Source organism: Hevea brasiliensis, chromosome 10 (genome assembly GCF_030052815.1).
Source record: "Hevea brasiliensis isolate MT/VB/25A 57/8 chromosome 10, ASM3005281v1, whole genome shotgun sequence".
Taxonomy (NCBI): domain Eukaryota; kingdom Viridiplantae; phylum Streptophyta; class Magnoliopsida; order Malpighiales; family Euphorbiaceae; genus Hevea; species Hevea brasiliensis.
The window spans coordinates 98,642,620-98,659,766 of NC_079502.1; the positions used below are offsets into that span (position 1 = coordinate 98,642,620).

Genomic DNA, 17,147 nt, shown 5'->3' on the forward strand with positions numbered 1-17,147 from the left:
GCTTACAGGCTCTCTTCAAAACCTCAGAAAATCTCATTTTCAGCTTGGATTCAATACATCGGAATCGGATAAGCCTCTCTTTCCTAACCTCACTTCCTCTCCTTTTCTTCCACCATTGTTCAATTCAACAACCCAATGCCAATGCCCATTTCTCCTTTGATTTTCTCTCCCTTTTCTCTATGATTTAGAAAAATTTTCCTTTCCCGCAAAATTTTCACCCTTTCTTCCCATTTCTGATCTATAGAATAAATGGCAGCAGTCACTTCAGTCTCCTTCTCTGCAATTGCCCAATCCTCTAATGACAGAAAGGCCTTTGCTTCCTCGACGCGTTCTTTCGCTTCCAATTTCGACACTTTCAGATTCCGTTCTGGTTTTTCTTCTCAGTATATGGGCGTTAGAGCTTCAAATTCTACTTCTCGCATGGTTATTCATTGCATGTCCACTGCTACAGGTCACTTCTTTAACAGTGTATTTAACTACCCTAATTTAATTAAGCTTTGTTCTTTTCGTGATAGGGATTAGGCAATATGGAAAAGTTTAAGCCTTTAATTAATTATTCAATTGATTAGTTACAGCATTGTTTTGTCTTATCCCATCTATTAATTTCCTTGTTTATAAGGAATCGCACTAGTAATTGATGTTCGATTCGTGTCTCTAATTGTCGATGGAGCTGATTCTGTGCATGATTTAGCTTAAATTTGCAGTGCGATTCCTTTGCTTTGCTTCTTAGAAATTTACAACTCTTTAATCGATTTAACTTTGCTTCTTAGGCTCGTTGATGTAGTTTATTTGCATATGATTTGTTTCCTTTATTGATTGGGTTACAGATGTGCCCACTGTATCTGAGACCAAGTTCAATTTTCTTAAGGCGTACAACAGACCAATTCCAAGCATCTACAATACGGTTCTGCAGGAGCTGATTGTTCAGCAACATTTGATGAGGTACAAGAGGACTTACCGTTACGACCCTGTGTTTGCCCTTGGTTTTGTTACCGTGTATGATCAACTCATGGAAGGATACCCAAGTGATGAGGATCGAGATGCCATTTTCCAAGCATACATAAAAGCATTGAAGGAGGATCCCGAACAATATAGGTTTGTCTTTTGTGGGAATTGTTTTTCTTTTCTCTACTTTAATACTTTTACCTAGTTTAATTTTCAGTGAGGCAAATGTAAATAATTGTTCTCAAAATGAATTTTTTGAGGTTCCAAACATAATTATGTAATTGCAAATGGATCCCAAAAATTTTATGGAATTCATTCATTCATTCTAAAGAAGCTCTTTAAGCATTAAATACATTAGATAGAAAAACTTGCTAATTCTGTATGTTGTGGAGTACAGAATTGATGCAAAGAGGCTAGAAGAGTGGGCTCGATCTCAGACTGCCACTTCATTAGTTGACTTTTCATCCAGAGAAGGAGAAGTTGAGGGGATACTAAAGGACATTGCAGAGAGGGCTGGAAATGGGAGTTTCAGCTACAGCCGATTCTTTGCCGTTGGGCTATTTCGTCTTCTTGAGCTTTCAAATGCTACTGAGCCAACGATATTGGAAAAGGTTGCATCTTGCATTACTTCCATATAATTATTGAAATGTGTTGATTTCTAGCTGTTGCATTAATAGATTTGTCCAAAATGCAAAGAATTTATTGTTGATTCTGTTAGCCACGACAATTATAAGCTGTTAACTTTCCTAAGCCTCTTAAGAACTTTTTTTTTTTTTTTCATATGTTAAATATCCACCATTTTTTATGGAGACACTTTTTTTTTTTAGTATGGCATAATCAAGCTGCATTCAGATTATTATTTCATTATGAAATTAGGATTGTGGGCCAAGGATTTATCCATTGGTACTCGTCAGGATTCCTTTGTTCCAAGTTAAAGACACAACAAACAAAGATTTTCTTACTAATGGGTTGACAATTTTCTTTCAATTGCTATGGAATAGCTTTGTGCAGCCTTAAATGTAAATAAAAGAAGTGTGGATCGGGACCTTGATGTGTATCGCAACCTCCTTTCCAAACTGGTTCAAGCAAAAGAGTTGCTCAAGGAGTATGTGGACAGGTATAGGGAAAATTAATTCTTCTTGCTTACATTTGGTTTCTTTTACTTCAGAACACGGCATGGAATTTTACTTCATTCAGCTGGTTTTGCAAACATGATAATTTTCATAAGCCTGGCATTCAGCAGTTAAGCTGCAACTTGTTAAATGGGAAAATTGATAAGATGACAATTCTTACACTGCAATGTGAAAATTGTAAGAACTTAGATTGCTAATATTAGCCTAGTGGGAGAAAGATTTTGAGCATCACACTTAAAGATGAAGGTTTAATACGATGGAATGAACAATTGTATGCCTTTTCTACACCAGGTTAAGAATTCTCAAAATGCCATAACCCATGGCATTTAGAAGTGAGATTCAAACTGTTCTGTTTCTCTTGGATATAACATGGCAGTTTATTACTTTCATTTCTTTTATCTTGTTTATGGTTCTTGTTTCCGAAATGTTTTTGGCTTTCAGGGAGAAGAAGAAACGAGAAGAACGGGCAGAGTCACAGAAGGCTAATGAGGCTGTCAAAAAATGTCTGGGAGAACCCCACTATGTGAGCTAGTGATACAGCCAGTAGCATTTCCCACCACACTGATCAAATCCTATGAATCTTCAACATATTGATTTTTCTGTGTCTTTTGTTGAGGTAGAATATGAGACTGTCTGCACTATTCATCAGCTCTTGTTCTGCATATGGTGGTTACGACATGTTCTAGTGTCTTCATTTCACCACGTGCATATACTAGTGTCTTCATTTCACCACGTTTATATCTTTGCTCCTTTTTGTTATACCGCAGATGTATAATTATATTTTTAAATTAAATGCCATCTGCACTGCAGTTTCTTGGGTATTAGCCCGTATCAGGTCCTCACTCTACGGCCTCTTAAACGTTTCAGTGTTACTTTTGCAGTTTGCATTAAAAAATAAATAAATAAAACAAAATAAACTCAGCCTTTACTCTAAGAGGGACAGGTCCACGGAATAAATTTAGAAAACAATAAGTGAAGAGAAATGAAGGGAATCACAGAGAGGAATAGCATTGCAATTTCTTATTCATGAATTAAGATTTCGTAGCAATTAAAATATTACCGAATCAAGTATTTGATATCATCCAGTATCCATAAAAAATGCCAAGCAAAGGAGAAATATTTACTTAGGGGTTCAACTCAGATGTGCAATGTCAACCCCATCGGGGATCCTAAATGTGTCGGCTGCGCCAAATTTCTTCCGCCCTTCGCCATGTTCAGATTCATCTTCATCACTATCATCATCTCCATCGTCATGATTGCTTGTTGTCAAGGGATCATTAATACTTTTAGACCTGCAATCATGGGTCGCAAGCATATTTACTTGGCCAAGGTGAGAGATTTCAACAACTACCGTATCATCTTCTTCAGGTAGGGGTTGCTTCCAGGGTTCCCCATCAATCCTCATAAATGTATGGTTGGCAGCACCTTTGTGGAACTCAAAACGGATTCTGTGTGCCTAGTGCCAAAGAAGGCCATAAATCAAGTAAATATTATTATTAATCCTGCACTTTGTATATAATGTCATTTACATTTGTTTATATCAATTAAATAATATCAACCAACAGATGGCATCATCCACTTGGATATAAAACCAAGGATGGTAAGCAGCCTCCACATTACATGATCCTTTTATCATGAATTATATACATTGATTTTCCTGTTTACATTAGTGAATTTATGACAACGCTTAATATCATTAAATAAGTGATAGTTTCAAAAATATAACATGTGATTTAGTATATTATAACTTAATGGACAACTTTCAATTTCATCAAATTGTTATCCTATAATTTAGCGCCATTACAATGTCCTTGGATCTGGTAACTGAATGCTAACGTGTCAACATTTCCTTCAAGGATCCAAGACATGGCGCTAAAACCATAAGGTATCAATTTGAAGAAAATAAAAAATAGAAATTGTTCCTTAAGAAAAAATGCAGTAAACTACGGGGTACATTTTTTAAATTATCCCAAACTTTAATTTGGAATTTGGATTCCCACAGTTTTGTTTCTTACTTGTGCAAGACGAGTCCCATGTCCATTTGGAGCAAGCAAAACAAGCCCATGCCAAGCATCTCTAAAACCAACAACTTCAAGAAGCCCATCATCTACATATGGTGGAGTCAAGTCTCTCTGCATGCACAGAAGAAAAGACATATTTCATTAGTTATTGACGAGTATGATCAGTTTGTACGAAATTAATGTTTTGATTGCTAGCAAGACTGAAATTGAAAGCAGATAACCAAGTGAACTAACATCGCGTTGTTTCTTGCTATTTGGTGTTCCCCAAGGGCTCAGTCCACCGGAAAAACTGGGCAAGTTAAGGCATACAATTGACCTAATGCTGTTTAACACAAGAAGGAAGGGAAATATGAAGTGGTTAACAAACATATGAACCAGAAGCCAACAAAGAAACAAAAAAGCTCAATCCCAATTAAGACAACGTATGATCATTAAGTTACCTGTGGGGTATATGGAGATCTTGCCATTGACCATGTCTTTTCATGACTTTAACCTTAGCAAGCTGAGCTATGTTCCTGTAATACAAAAAGAAAATGTCATTGCATTATAATACATAGAGACACAGGAAAAAAAAATAACAAGCAAAATTATCTGTCATAGGACCTGACCAAGTCTATAAACTCTAGAACATTGAAACACATTCCTCCATGTCTGCTCCTAACTATTTCAAAGAGATAAGCTTAAAACAATATTACATGAACCAGTACTATATTAGATAAAATTTCTCTAGTTTTCTCCTTCTCTTATCAATAAAAGTGAATCATAAAGGAGAAGTAAAATGGGGACAAAAACGTAATAGGATTATTATTCATAAATGCTTAAATATAAAGCTTAAGGTAGTAAGCCGCTATTATTATTGCAGCAAAATTTTACAATAGCTGTTGGTAGTTTGGTACTCTTATGTGTAGAGAATAATATAACAATGTAGCATAAAATGACCACTTGAAGTAAAAGACTTGAGACTTTGCAGAGTCCCGCAACTGTGTACACAGAAAGGAGATTACTGTTTGCAGCATTTCACTCATGCACGAGTAATAATTAATGCATAAGAAAAGACAGGAAAAAATCAGTACAGGTTCAAACTCCACATAACCAAAATCAGTCAGATGCAAAAATGCTAAAAATTGAAAACATGCTGAAAAACTTAGTAGTAGTCATGTTGATGGTCAATCAGGCAGCAAACATTCATCTCAACAGTGAGTTACAGAAAATTGCCAAACAAAGCAAAGATGAAAAGCATGATAAGATTCTTCTATAGATATGAAAATTTTGAAATGGAATGGAACATTTTATAGCAGAAAAAACTATTAGAAGATAGCAAAAAAGCAGAGTAACTCAATCTAAGAAGCAATCTGTTTACACTCACTTTGACGTAGGATGAAAAAGAGAAGCAAAAAACCACCCTTGTGTACATCCAAGCTTTGCATAAGTACTCTGGTTTGCAAGAGCCAATAAATAAATAAATAAATAAAGACAACAAAAGCCGTAGCAGCATTTCTTCCTGAGAATAATGTAAGAAATGCATAAGCAAAACCGAGATAACTCAACAGATATAATCTACTAAAAACCATAAATTATTGAAGTATTTCAAACTTGTTTTATTGTAAGTTTAAATGTAAAATCTCAAACATATGAGACTTTAATCCCACAAACATGTTCAGCATTAGCAATTTAACAGTGAATTAATGATTGTAGCTACTATTAATGTACCAGCAGATATTTGACTAAACATTGAGCATTCTTCTGTTACCACAATTAGCGCATAAAGCTTCAAAATACCTGATTAACTAACTGATTTTTAAATTTCTCGGGATGCAGCTTTCGCTCAGAATGAAATGCATATGATACTTGAGCATCCATGCCTGTCAACAAAAGAACACGTGTTTAAGTCACAGATTTATTGAGTTAAAATCAAATTTCTAAAGACAGAAACCATGAAATGATCCAAGTTAAGACCCAATTAAATATCCATTTGGTTCAATTTCACAGTAGAAGCTAATGGACAGAACAAGACTGACAAATAAAATCTTTGGTGTTCATAACAGATTTTATATTTCAATTATTGCTTATGATCAAGACTCCTCCTAAAACTTATAATTTGTTATTCAACATCTCCACTCACTATCTCAGATGTTCCTGGGCGAAATTGTTCCAGTAATTGCATACAACAAGCATATAAATATTCTTAACCTAAAGGTAAATATAACAAAGAGAAGATAAACATATAATTCCAAAAAGGAATACTAATTATACAGAAGTTTGAGACATTTGTACCAAACAAACACTCTTTATAAGGTCAAAGAGCTTTGTGAAATAATGCTTGTATACACTTGTCCAGTGAAGAAATCTTACCCATGCTGAAGTAGTTCCAGAATCCCCCACGAAATGTGTGGTAACCTTCCTAAAAAGGAAAAAGAATATTACATGTAAGAACACATAATGCAATATTATATCCAAATAAGAGGACATGATAGAGAGAGTCAAGAAAGACAAGGTTTGCAATGGTTTTCTCATTTTCCTCTAAACAGGACTTAATTAACCAGCATCATGAAAATGTGTCCATCCTGTTAATGCAATGAATGGAACTTGTTTTACTCAGTCATAGTTAGACTAACACATAAGAGCTTGTAAAATAATTAAACTGCAATTTGCCAAATAAACCATATCATTTAGTATATAATAACTTTAAAATATTCCTCCAGTGAACACTGGAACAAAGATAAACAACCATTTCTAAGTTGCGACTGCTTGTGCCACCTGATTAGCCATACAGCAACTGACAACTCTTTACTGAGTTTTACCATGATTTTGGTTGTCTCTCTTACGTTTACAAGAAGCTAAAAATTTCTACTAGTTCAAAACAAGATAAACAGTATTGCTTGATAATTAAAATTTGGGGAAAAAGTAACAACACCTAATATAAAAGGCACAAGCTCAAACTTATTATTAGCAAAAAGTTTTTATTCAAACCAGCTACAAAGACAATCTTGGGTTTTGAAATTATAGTTATTTGGGGATATCATCCAAAATAGTAGCACCAACTCGGTTCACTACCAGAAGAGTACAAATTAAAGTTCTAGAGAGTCCATAAAAGGCAAATGTAAATAGACTGCTTACCACGTTGAGTTCATCAGTTGGAGAAACACGCTGAAATGCATGCAGAGAATGTGGTAGCTCAAGAGGTGCAATGGGATCACAGGGACCTCCTCTTGGAGCCCTCATCCTCATAAGAATATGCCAGCTGAATCATAGAGGGCAGTATAAGAAACAAAACAAGGAAAGCAAAAATAAAATGGATAAAATAAAGGCAAAACATATATCAATTGATTGTCCCATCCATCTGACTACTTCAGATCCAAAGAAATAATGATCATATGTGTAATCAAAAAAGAGATTTCAGGGAACCAATCTACTTGTCTAGTCTAGCTTGAGAACCAACTCAACTCAACTAAGCTTTTATTCCAAGAATTTGAGATCGGCTATATGGATTCTCTTTCTCCATTCTAAACGATTTTGGGTTAAATCTCGAAAATGTGTAATGCTTCTAGGTCATGTTGTACTACTCTACTCCAAGTCAATTTAGGTCTATCCCTTCTTTTCTTTCTATCCTCTAACCAAATGTGCTCTACTTGTCTAACTGGAGCCTCCGTATGTCTACGCTTCACATGATTAAACCACCACTCCTATATTTTCTCTAATACTCTCATTACAGACTTTATCTAGTCTAGTATGACCACTCATCCACCTTAACATTCTCATCTCCGCAACTCTTATCTTAGACACATACAACTACTTCAGCGCCCAACACTCACTACCATATAATATGACCGGTCGTATGGCTGTACGGTAAAATTTTCCTTTCAACTTATTGGGAATCTTGCGATCACATAAAACTCCCGTGGCACTTCTCCACTTCAATCATCCGGCTTTAATCCTATGACTAACATCCTCCTCACATCCCCCATCTACTTGAAGGATTGAGCCGAGATATTTAAAGTGATTACTTTGGGGCAGTACCACTCCATCCAAACTAACTCTTTCCCTAGTTCAGCCTTCACTGAACTTGCAATAAATGTATTCTGTATTCGTTCTATTTAACTTAAAACCCTTTGACTCTAGAGTACTTCTCCAAAACTCTAGCTTTTTATTGATTCATTTTCGCGTTTCATCTATCAGAACTATATCATCTACAAAAATCATGCACCAAGGGAAACTCTCTTGTATATATTTCGTCAATTCATCTAAAACTAATGTAAAAAGGTAAGGGCTTACAGCTGAACCTTGGTGTAATCCAATTGAGATAGGAAAATCTCTTGTGTTCTCTCCCACTGTGCGCACAATAGTAGTTGCTTCTTCATATATATCTTTGAGAACCAGAAAACATAAATTGCTAATAAATAATATAGTTGAATAGAACCAGAATCTAGGAGTATTGCCAAGCTGTGATGCTTCAGAATTTGCAAATGATAATAAAGTAACCAAGAAAATTTTCAACATCATTAATATGGAAATGTAACAAATGTATGCCAATATATGGGAGAGAATGAAAGTAACTTTAACTAACTTGTCTATTTTCATTTCCTTTGCTTTCTTTACTTGGTTCAGGAAAGACATCACAGAATTGGGATCTGTTCCAGGATTCTTTTTTCCCTGCAAAACAAACATTGGCATGTTACATCAATTTCCATTACAAATGCTGAATCATGATTCATTTGAAAAATTAGATGACCATCCATATGCACAAGAACCAGAAATTATTGAAAATAGAGATGTTCCTTCCACTCCAAAAGTAATAAATTATAAATCTGTTGTGATATGGTTAATATATGAAACAGTGCATATGAGTAAATGAGAATAAGTGATTGTTAAACGGTACGTGCCGAGATTCTTTTGTAACGGTCTTCTAGAAGTTGTTATGCCAGCTCAGAGAGTTTTCGAGAAGCTGTTATGGTTGTGGATTCTGTGCTGTGTGCTTAGCAATTTGTTAGGCAAGATTAGTTATGTGAGCGGGAAAGTGAGAATCTGTTATGGAGTTGTTAGATTGTTAGCTATAAATGATGTAAATGATTGCATAGAAACCATTCTTGATTTCTTAATGAAGTTGATTGAGATTTGAGTTCCATTCTCTGTGTTTCCTTCCTTTCTATTTTTGTCTGCTACTACATTGGTATCAGAGCTGTGGTCCACGGCCATGACAGGGGTGGAGACGCGATCCCAAGAGTGGCGAAAAAAGTTGGCTTCGATGGTGATTGAGGCTGAGCACAGACAGGAAGCTTGGCTACAGAAGATGGTGGCGAGACAGGAAGTTAAGTTTCAGGAAATTGTTGATGAGTTGAAAACTTTGATTACTGGATTAAGGTGTCAGAATGTGGAGACAGTGGGAAGAAGGAATCAGGATGTGCAAGTGCCAGTTGTTGATAATATAGTGAGGGCTAATCCGTGGAACAATTCTGCTAAATTGGAATTCCTCGCTTCAATAGGGAACTGTTAGAAGGCTAGTTACGGAAAGCAGAATATTTTTTTGAAGTTGGAAGAATTGAGTATGAGAATCGTGTAAAAGTTGCAGCCTTACATCTAAAAGGTCGTGCAATTCAGAGGCACCAGAGATTCATTAAGACAAAACGCATAGAGGCGTATCTAAATTGGAATGAATATGTTAGGGCTTTGGGGGCCAGATTTGGTGACCATGCTTTTGATGATCGTACTGCTTAGTTGAGAAACTTGAAACAGGTGGATTCTTTGCTAGACTATTTGAATGCGTTTGATGAACTTTATCCTAAGGCACGTATTACTAAAGAACAAGCTTTAAGTTTTTTCCTTTCTGGGTTGAATGATGAATTACAGATGCCTATTTAGGATGTTCAAACCTAAATCTTTGGCTGAAGCTTACTCCCTTGCCAAATTACAAGAACTCACTATGGCAGCCATATAACAGAAACCTAAACCTACCCATAAACCAATACCAATTCAACACCCAATATGAGTTATCAAAAACCTTTAACCATTACCATATCTACCACTTATCCTAAAAACTCTTTAACCACAAAAGTCTCTCCACAAACAAATACCACCTTCCCTAAAACTACAAACCTTCCAAAGAAAATTCCTAGCACTTTAACCAGTAAAGATATAGATGAGAAGAGAGCAAAGAATTTATGTTACTAGTGCGATGAAAAATATTCTCCAGGCCATAAATGTGAGAAAAGACAAATTTATGTGTTGCAACTTAAGGAAGTGGTTGATGAAAATGAATTAGATGCTGTTTTAGAAAGTGAATTGGCAGATGATGATTGTATTCCGGAAGGGCAGCTTTCTCTCAATGCACTGTGGGGCACTGGCAATAACCAAACAATGATTATCAAAGGCCACTGTGGGAAGAGAGGATTACATGTGTTAATAGATACTGGCAGCACTCATAATTTTCTAAGCAAGCAGTTAGCTAAGGATCTGCAATGTCATATTACTACAGTTAATTGTATTTGGGTTGAAATTGCTAATGGTCAAGCCCTTAAATGTGATTCTATGTGTCCAAGCTTTCAATGGGCTATGCAAAATCAGTTTTTTACAATTGTTGTATATCTGCTATCCTTGGAGAGTTATAATTTAATTCTGGGAATTCAGTGGCTTAAGACTCTTGGCACTATTAATTGGAATTTTGCAAAACTAACTACGCAATTTTTGTTAAAGGATCGGCAATATACCTTGAAGGGAGATCAATTTGTGCAAGATCAGACCCTTCATACTCTGAATATCAAACAACATGAATGGTTTACTACTCCTAATTCTTGTCTATCACATCATGGAATGCTATATGCTGATCAAGAGAGGCAGGAATGGCCTTAACTTAAGAAGTTGTTGCAGGATTTTCCAGATGTGTTTCAAGGGCCAAAAGAGTTAACTCCTCACAGGACTCATGACCATAAAATCATCGTTAAACCTGGTTCTCAACTTGTAAATGCAAGACCCTACAGGTATGCTTCTATGCAAAAGAATGTAATTGAAGAAATGACTAGGGATATGTTGAAATCAGGGGTAATTAGAAATAATACAAGCCCTTATGCTAGTCCTGTGATTCTAGTTAAAAAGAAGGATAACACTTGGAGAATGTGTATCGATTACAGAAGCTTGAACAACATTACTGTGAAAGATAAATTTTCAATTCCCTTGATTGAAGGACTATTAGAAGAGTTGGGAGGGGCTAGTGTTTTCTCTAAAATAGACTTAAGGTCAGGGTATTGGCAAGTAAGAATGAAAGAGGAAAATGTGCCAAAAACTGCATTCAAGACTCACGAGGGACACTATGAGTTTTTAGTAATGCCCTTTGGGCTGACAAATGCACCCTCAACTTTTCAATCTTTGATGAATTCAATATTCAAGCCACTTTTGAGGAAGTGTGTGCTTGTGTTCTTTGATGATATCTTGATTTACAATAAAAATGAGGGGGAACATTTGATCCATTTGCATGCTGTCCTTAATTTGATGAGGGAATATCAATTATATGCTAAGGAGAGCAAGTGTCATTTTGGGGCAGATAAAGGGGAGTATTTAGGCCATGTGATTACAGCTGAGGGGGTTCACACTGACCCTAAGAAGATTCAAGCAGTTCAGTGTTGGCCTACTCCACAAACTGTCAAGCAGCACAGAAGCTTCATTGGCCTTACTGATTACTACAGAAGATTTATTAAGGATTATGGCAAGATAGCAAAGCCTCTTACCATTTTGCTCAAGCAGGGTAGTTATAATTGGACTGAAGAAGCACAGAATGCCTTTGTAGTTCTTAAGCAAGCAATGATTCGAGCTCCAGTTCTGTCCCTACCAGATTTCTCTAAAGTTTTCATTGTGGAGATTGATGCCTTTGGTGAAGCTATCGGGGCTATGCTTATGCAAGAGGGTCACCCTATTGCCTATATTAGCAAGGTGTTGTCTGTGAGAAACATGGGGCTTTCAGCATATGAGCGGGAACTCCTAGCAATACTCTTTCCTATTAAGCATTGGGAGTATTACTTGCTGCAGCGACATTTTATTATTAGAAAAAATCACAAGAGTTTGAAATTCTTATTGGGGTAGAAATTGACAACTCCTGCTTAACAAGCTTGGCTTACTAAGTTGCAACATTATGATTACGAAATTCAATATAAAAAAAGGCAAGAAAATCAGGCTATAGACGCTCTTTCAAGGATTCCTTTAACTTCTGTAGCTACCATTACAGCTCACATTATGCCTGATCAATTATTGGTTGTTATTAAAGTCGGCAGTCACATATTGCTCTTCAAACTTTCATTTCTGATTTATAACAGAATCCAACATCTCATCCTAATTACACTTGGATTGAAGGACAATTAAGGAGAAAAGGGAAATTAGTGATTGGTATTTCGGATGAATTGAAAGCCAAATTATTAGAACTGTATAATGACTGTGCTCTTGGTGGGCATTCTCGGGTGTCAGTTACTAGCAGAAGACTTTCTTCAGTTGTGTATTGGAAGGGATTACACAAGTCAGTAAGGAAGTATATCCAAAAATGTGGTTTGTCAGCAAAATAAATATGAAAATGTGGCCAATCCTAGTTCATTGAAGGCTTAACATTACCTCAGGGGGTTTTCACAGATATCACAATGGATTTTATTGATGCCCTGCCAAAATCTCAAGGTAAGACAGTGGTTATGGTGGTGGTGGATCGTTTAACAAAGTATGCTCACTTTATTGGGCTACAACATCCTAATTCTGCTAAGACCGTGGCTCAGTTGTTTTTAGATAATGTATATAAGTTACATGGTCTTCCTAACACCATTGTAACAGACAGAAATGCAGTGTTTACTAGTCAATTTTGGCAAGAATTCTTCAAGTTGCAAGGTGTATCTCTTCATTTGTCTACTGCCTACCACACGTAGTCCGATGGCCAAACAGAGGTAGTCAACAGGTCATTAGAGACATATTTGAGGTGTATGGTTGGTGAAATGCCCAATACATGGTACCAATGGTTATCTTTAGCAGAATTCTGGTATAACACTTCTCATCATTCTGCTATTCAAATGTCTCCTTTACAGGCATTATATGGCTTCCCACCTCCAATTCATATTCCCTATTTTCCAAAGGATTCGAATGTTGCTGCTGTTGATTTGTATATGAGGGATCGGGAGGCTGCTATTGCTTTATTGAAACACCATTTGACTAAATGAAGCAAATGGCAGATAAGCATAGAACTGAGAGGCAATTTCAAGTAGGTGATTTGGTCTTTCTTAAGTTTCAACCTTATGTGCAACATTCTCTTTCTCGAAGTTATAATAAGCTGCATCATAGATATTATGGTCCCTACAAGGTCATTCATAAAATTGGTGCTATTGCTTATCGATTACAACTGCCTCCAGGAGCTACAATGCATGATGTGTTTCATGTCTCTTTGCTCAAGCCAGCTCATTCTAGCATTCCTGCTTCTGTTGATCTACCTGAAATTTCTCCTATTAGTGATCCTTGTCCACAAGCTATTTTAGATAGGAGAATTGTGAAGCGTCGTAATCAGGCTGCTGCTCAATGGTTTATTCATTGAAAAGGATGCTTCTCCAGCAGATTCTACATGGGAATTTGCTGATGATATTCAAGCTCAATTTCCAGACTTTGCTCCTTGCGGACAAGGAGTCGTTTGAGGGGAGGGTATTGTTGTGATATGGTTAATAAATGTAAAGGTGCATATGACTAAATGAGAATAAGTGATCGTTAAACAGTGCATGCTGAGATTCTTTGTAATGGTGACTTCTAGAAGTTGTTATGCAGCTCAGAGAGTCTTCGAGAAGTTGTTATGGTTGTGGATTCTGTTCTGTGTGCTTAGCAATTTGTTAGGCAAGATTAGTTATGTGAGCGGGAAAGTGAGAATCTGTTGTGGAGTTGTTAGATTGTTAGCTATAAATGATGTAACTGATTGCATAGAAACCATTCTTGATTTCTTAATGAAGTTGATTGAGATTTGAGTTCCATTCTCTGTGTTTCCTTCCTTTCTATTTTTTTCTGCCACAACAAAATCTGCCAGTTGACAAAGAGAATAAAATATAGTTCAGCCTACTAAAGAGAGGTAAAATCTCACCCAACCAAAAGCAAACGGAAGATTGTTTCCAGTTCCGAGAGGCACTGTAGCGATTGGGGGTGGATGCGATAACTTGAGATCGCAAACAACTCCAAGAAGCCAGCCAGCAGTTCCATCACCACCTGCAACCTAAAGAGTCCAAGTAAGTGTTAAACGTAGATAAAATTGCGTTTTCAATTCTGCAACCTAAAATTGACAAGGACATAGAACTGAAAAGAATGGAGAAATAACAACAAAAACTCACAATTATTCTCAACCTCTGTTGAATCTCATCGGCCAATTTACTACGAGGCTTGAGCATTTCCAGATTGAGATAAATTCTTCGCAACACTTTATCAGGAGCCTCTTCTCCCAAATCAAAAACCTAAAAGGAAAAATAGTGAAACATCCAACGCATTCAAACGAAGTCCATATGATATGTATAAAAAGTGAAGGAAGAAGGTACCTGTTTCTCATTTAGAAGGGAACGATAGGTGAGAAGGAGATCACCGCCCAGCTGACCACCACTCTTGGAGTTGATAAAGACTAAAACGGGATACTGTGGAGGAGGAGATGGAGATCCATCATCAGAAACCTCCAATTCAGGCTGGAAGATGAAAGATGGGATGCGAAATTCATTCAAAGTGGATTCAGAAACAGAATCCGTCGCCGCTGCATCCATCTGCACGATCAATGAAGAAGATTTTACCTTGAAAATGAAAAAGGAAGAGAAGCAGACGAGACAGGGAAGGGGCACAGTTAGAGTTAGTTAAAATGGGAGGTATCTGAAGGATCAAAAGAAGGATAAGGATGAGATATTAAAGGCACCGTTGACCGAAGAAGGTGAATCTGAATCACGTTGGCGTTTGTTCAATTAGAGTAAATAAAATTAAATGAAATTAATTAAAATTAATTCTTTTAGTAATATTACACTGCTTTTTGGGAAATTTTTTAGAGGGAAAGAAAATAAAAGGTATTTTTTAATTTATTATTTCTTTATTGTTATGTCCTTTCTTTTTTTTTTCTTTTTATTATATAATTTTAAAATAAATATATATTTTTAGGCAATTTTTTATTTTTCTTGATTTAAAAAAAATATTTTAAAAAATAAAAATTAATTTTCCTCTTTTTAAAGAAAGTGGATATTTTTTATATTTTCTTTCTAAATATTTTCTTTTCTTTTATTTTTCACGCATTTAAACTGTGGGTAATTCACATTTCTTATATTGAAGAAAGCGTTGCACAGTTGCCCTAACTAATACTGAAACTTTGAAAATAATAATAATAATAATAATGAAACCCGAGGGGTGACGTCAGATCTCACCTAGCAGCCACAAAGGCCATTGGCGTGGAGTGTCGCTTCGTATTTTATTTTACTGTAGTGGCGTGTTATGATGTTCGTTTTGTTAGAGAATTTTGTCGTTTCAAACGACCCGCCTCCAAATTTTACAGGATTGTTTGGTCAAAATCTCTATTTCAGCCCATGGTCTTGCCAGGCCCAAATAAAATATAATACGCTGATAGCTTTTAAAATAATATTTAATATAAATAAATTTTATAAAATTTTATTTATAAATTTAAAATTTTAATATTTAATTTAAATAAAAATTTATTTAATGATTCTTAATAATTAATTTTATAAAATTTATTATAACTAAAATAAATCCTATTAAAATTGATAAAATTAATAAATAAATTTTAAATTTGAAATTATATATTTTAAATGATAAAATTATATTTTTATTATATATTATTTTATTTTTATTTATTGCAAACACAAAATTTATTTTATTGAAATAAATTTTACATTTAATATAAAATATATTAAATAAAAAATTTTATTTATAAATAAATTTTATCATGAAATTCATTTGTGAATGAAATAAATTTTATCATAGAATTAAATCAATTAGAATATTAATATTTTGATCATTATCAAAATATTATCTCTCTTATTTATATTATTTAGTGATATGAAATTAAGAAAATAGCTTATGAAATATTAGTAATTTTTAGAGGTCGAGAGAGTGTTTTAACTATGATAAAAAAAGATAATACTATTATTTTTATATTTAACTGTTAATCTAATAATTATTTTTATCAAATATTTTTACTTTATATAAATTAATATAAAAATATCTAACTACTAACTGTTAATATGCAATAATCAATAAAACAACTAACATTTGTTATAATAATAAATATTGATGAACAAATTTATAGTCTTTTGATGTATTTAATACAAGTTGAATATCTATAAAAATAAGTTTAATAGTTTTTATATTAAAATTTATACAAAATTAATTAAAAATATATATAAAATTAAAAAGACATTTTCCAATTAAGTATCCGAAACATGATAAAAATTATAATTTAATATCTTTATTCTCTTGCATATGTTTCTATTTATAAGATAATTTTATGTTAAAATTTATTATTAGTCAATCATAAATCATAATTTAAGGAATTAAATTATCACAAATATTAAAAGTATGTACATAAATTAAATTATTAAAAAAAATAAAATGTGATAAATTAAAATATTGCTGTTTTCAATTTACTAAAGGTAAATTTTAATAAAATAATTATTTTATTAATAAAATAATTTATTTATTTTTTTTAAATAAAGAGATTAATCTATTTAAAATTAAATTATAAATAACTAAATTTAATATAAATTTTCAAGTTTATATGTTCTGTAAATATACATTGGATATGGATGATTTTCAATTGTTTGAACTGTCCTAAAAAACAAAACGCAACCGACGCACAACCTGCTACCCCTACATCTACATTGAATAGAATAAAGAGAGATTCAGAATGAAACAAAAATGGTATTAATTACCTCCTTTGACATGAAACAACATGTTTTCTGTTGTTGATGATGTTGATGGCGCTTGATTTTGGAAGGAGCACTGTTACCCATGCTTCCAACTTGCAGAGAGGATCTGCAGAGGAAAACAAGGAGGAGGAGGAGCAGGAGGAAGATGAAAG

The 17,147-nt window shown here is 34.5% G+C and overlaps 2 protein-coding genes across 2 annotated transcripts; one reads left to right on the plus strand and one right to left on the minus strand.

The window, feature by feature from the left end:
* Window positions 1-2,899, plus strand: LOC110668271 (protein THYLAKOID FORMATION1, chloroplastic). Its single transcript, XM_021829445.2, has 5 exons — window positions 1-451; window positions 828-1,095; window positions 1,343-1,556; window positions 1,947-2,062; window positions 2,520-2,899. The coding sequence occupies exons 1-5, from the start codon at window positions 250-252 to the stop codon at window positions 2,608-2,610; spliced, it is 891 nt and encodes a 296-aa protein (XP_021685137.2). The 5' UTR covers window positions 1-249; the 3' UTR covers window positions 2,611-2,899.
* Window positions 2,900-3,075: 176 nt separating this feature from the next.
* LOC110668270 (diacylglycerol kinase 5) lies at window positions 3,076-17,147 on the minus strand. The gene is made up of 13 exons (XM_021829444.2): window positions 16,999-17,147; window positions 14,620-14,835; window positions 14,419-14,538; window positions 14,175-14,303; window positions 8,664-8,749; window positions 7,217-7,340; window positions 6,452-6,500; window positions 5,879-5,961; window positions 5,466-5,533; window positions 4,540-4,614; window positions 4,334-4,421; window positions 4,094-4,210; window positions 3,076-3,534 (listed from the first exon to the last, which is right to left on the minus strand). The coding sequence occupies exons 1-13, from the start codon at window positions 17,077-17,079 to the stop codon at window positions 3,211-3,213; spliced, it is 1,560 nt and encodes a 519-aa protein (XP_021685136.2). The 5' UTR covers window positions 17,080-17,147; the 3' UTR covers window positions 3,076-3,210.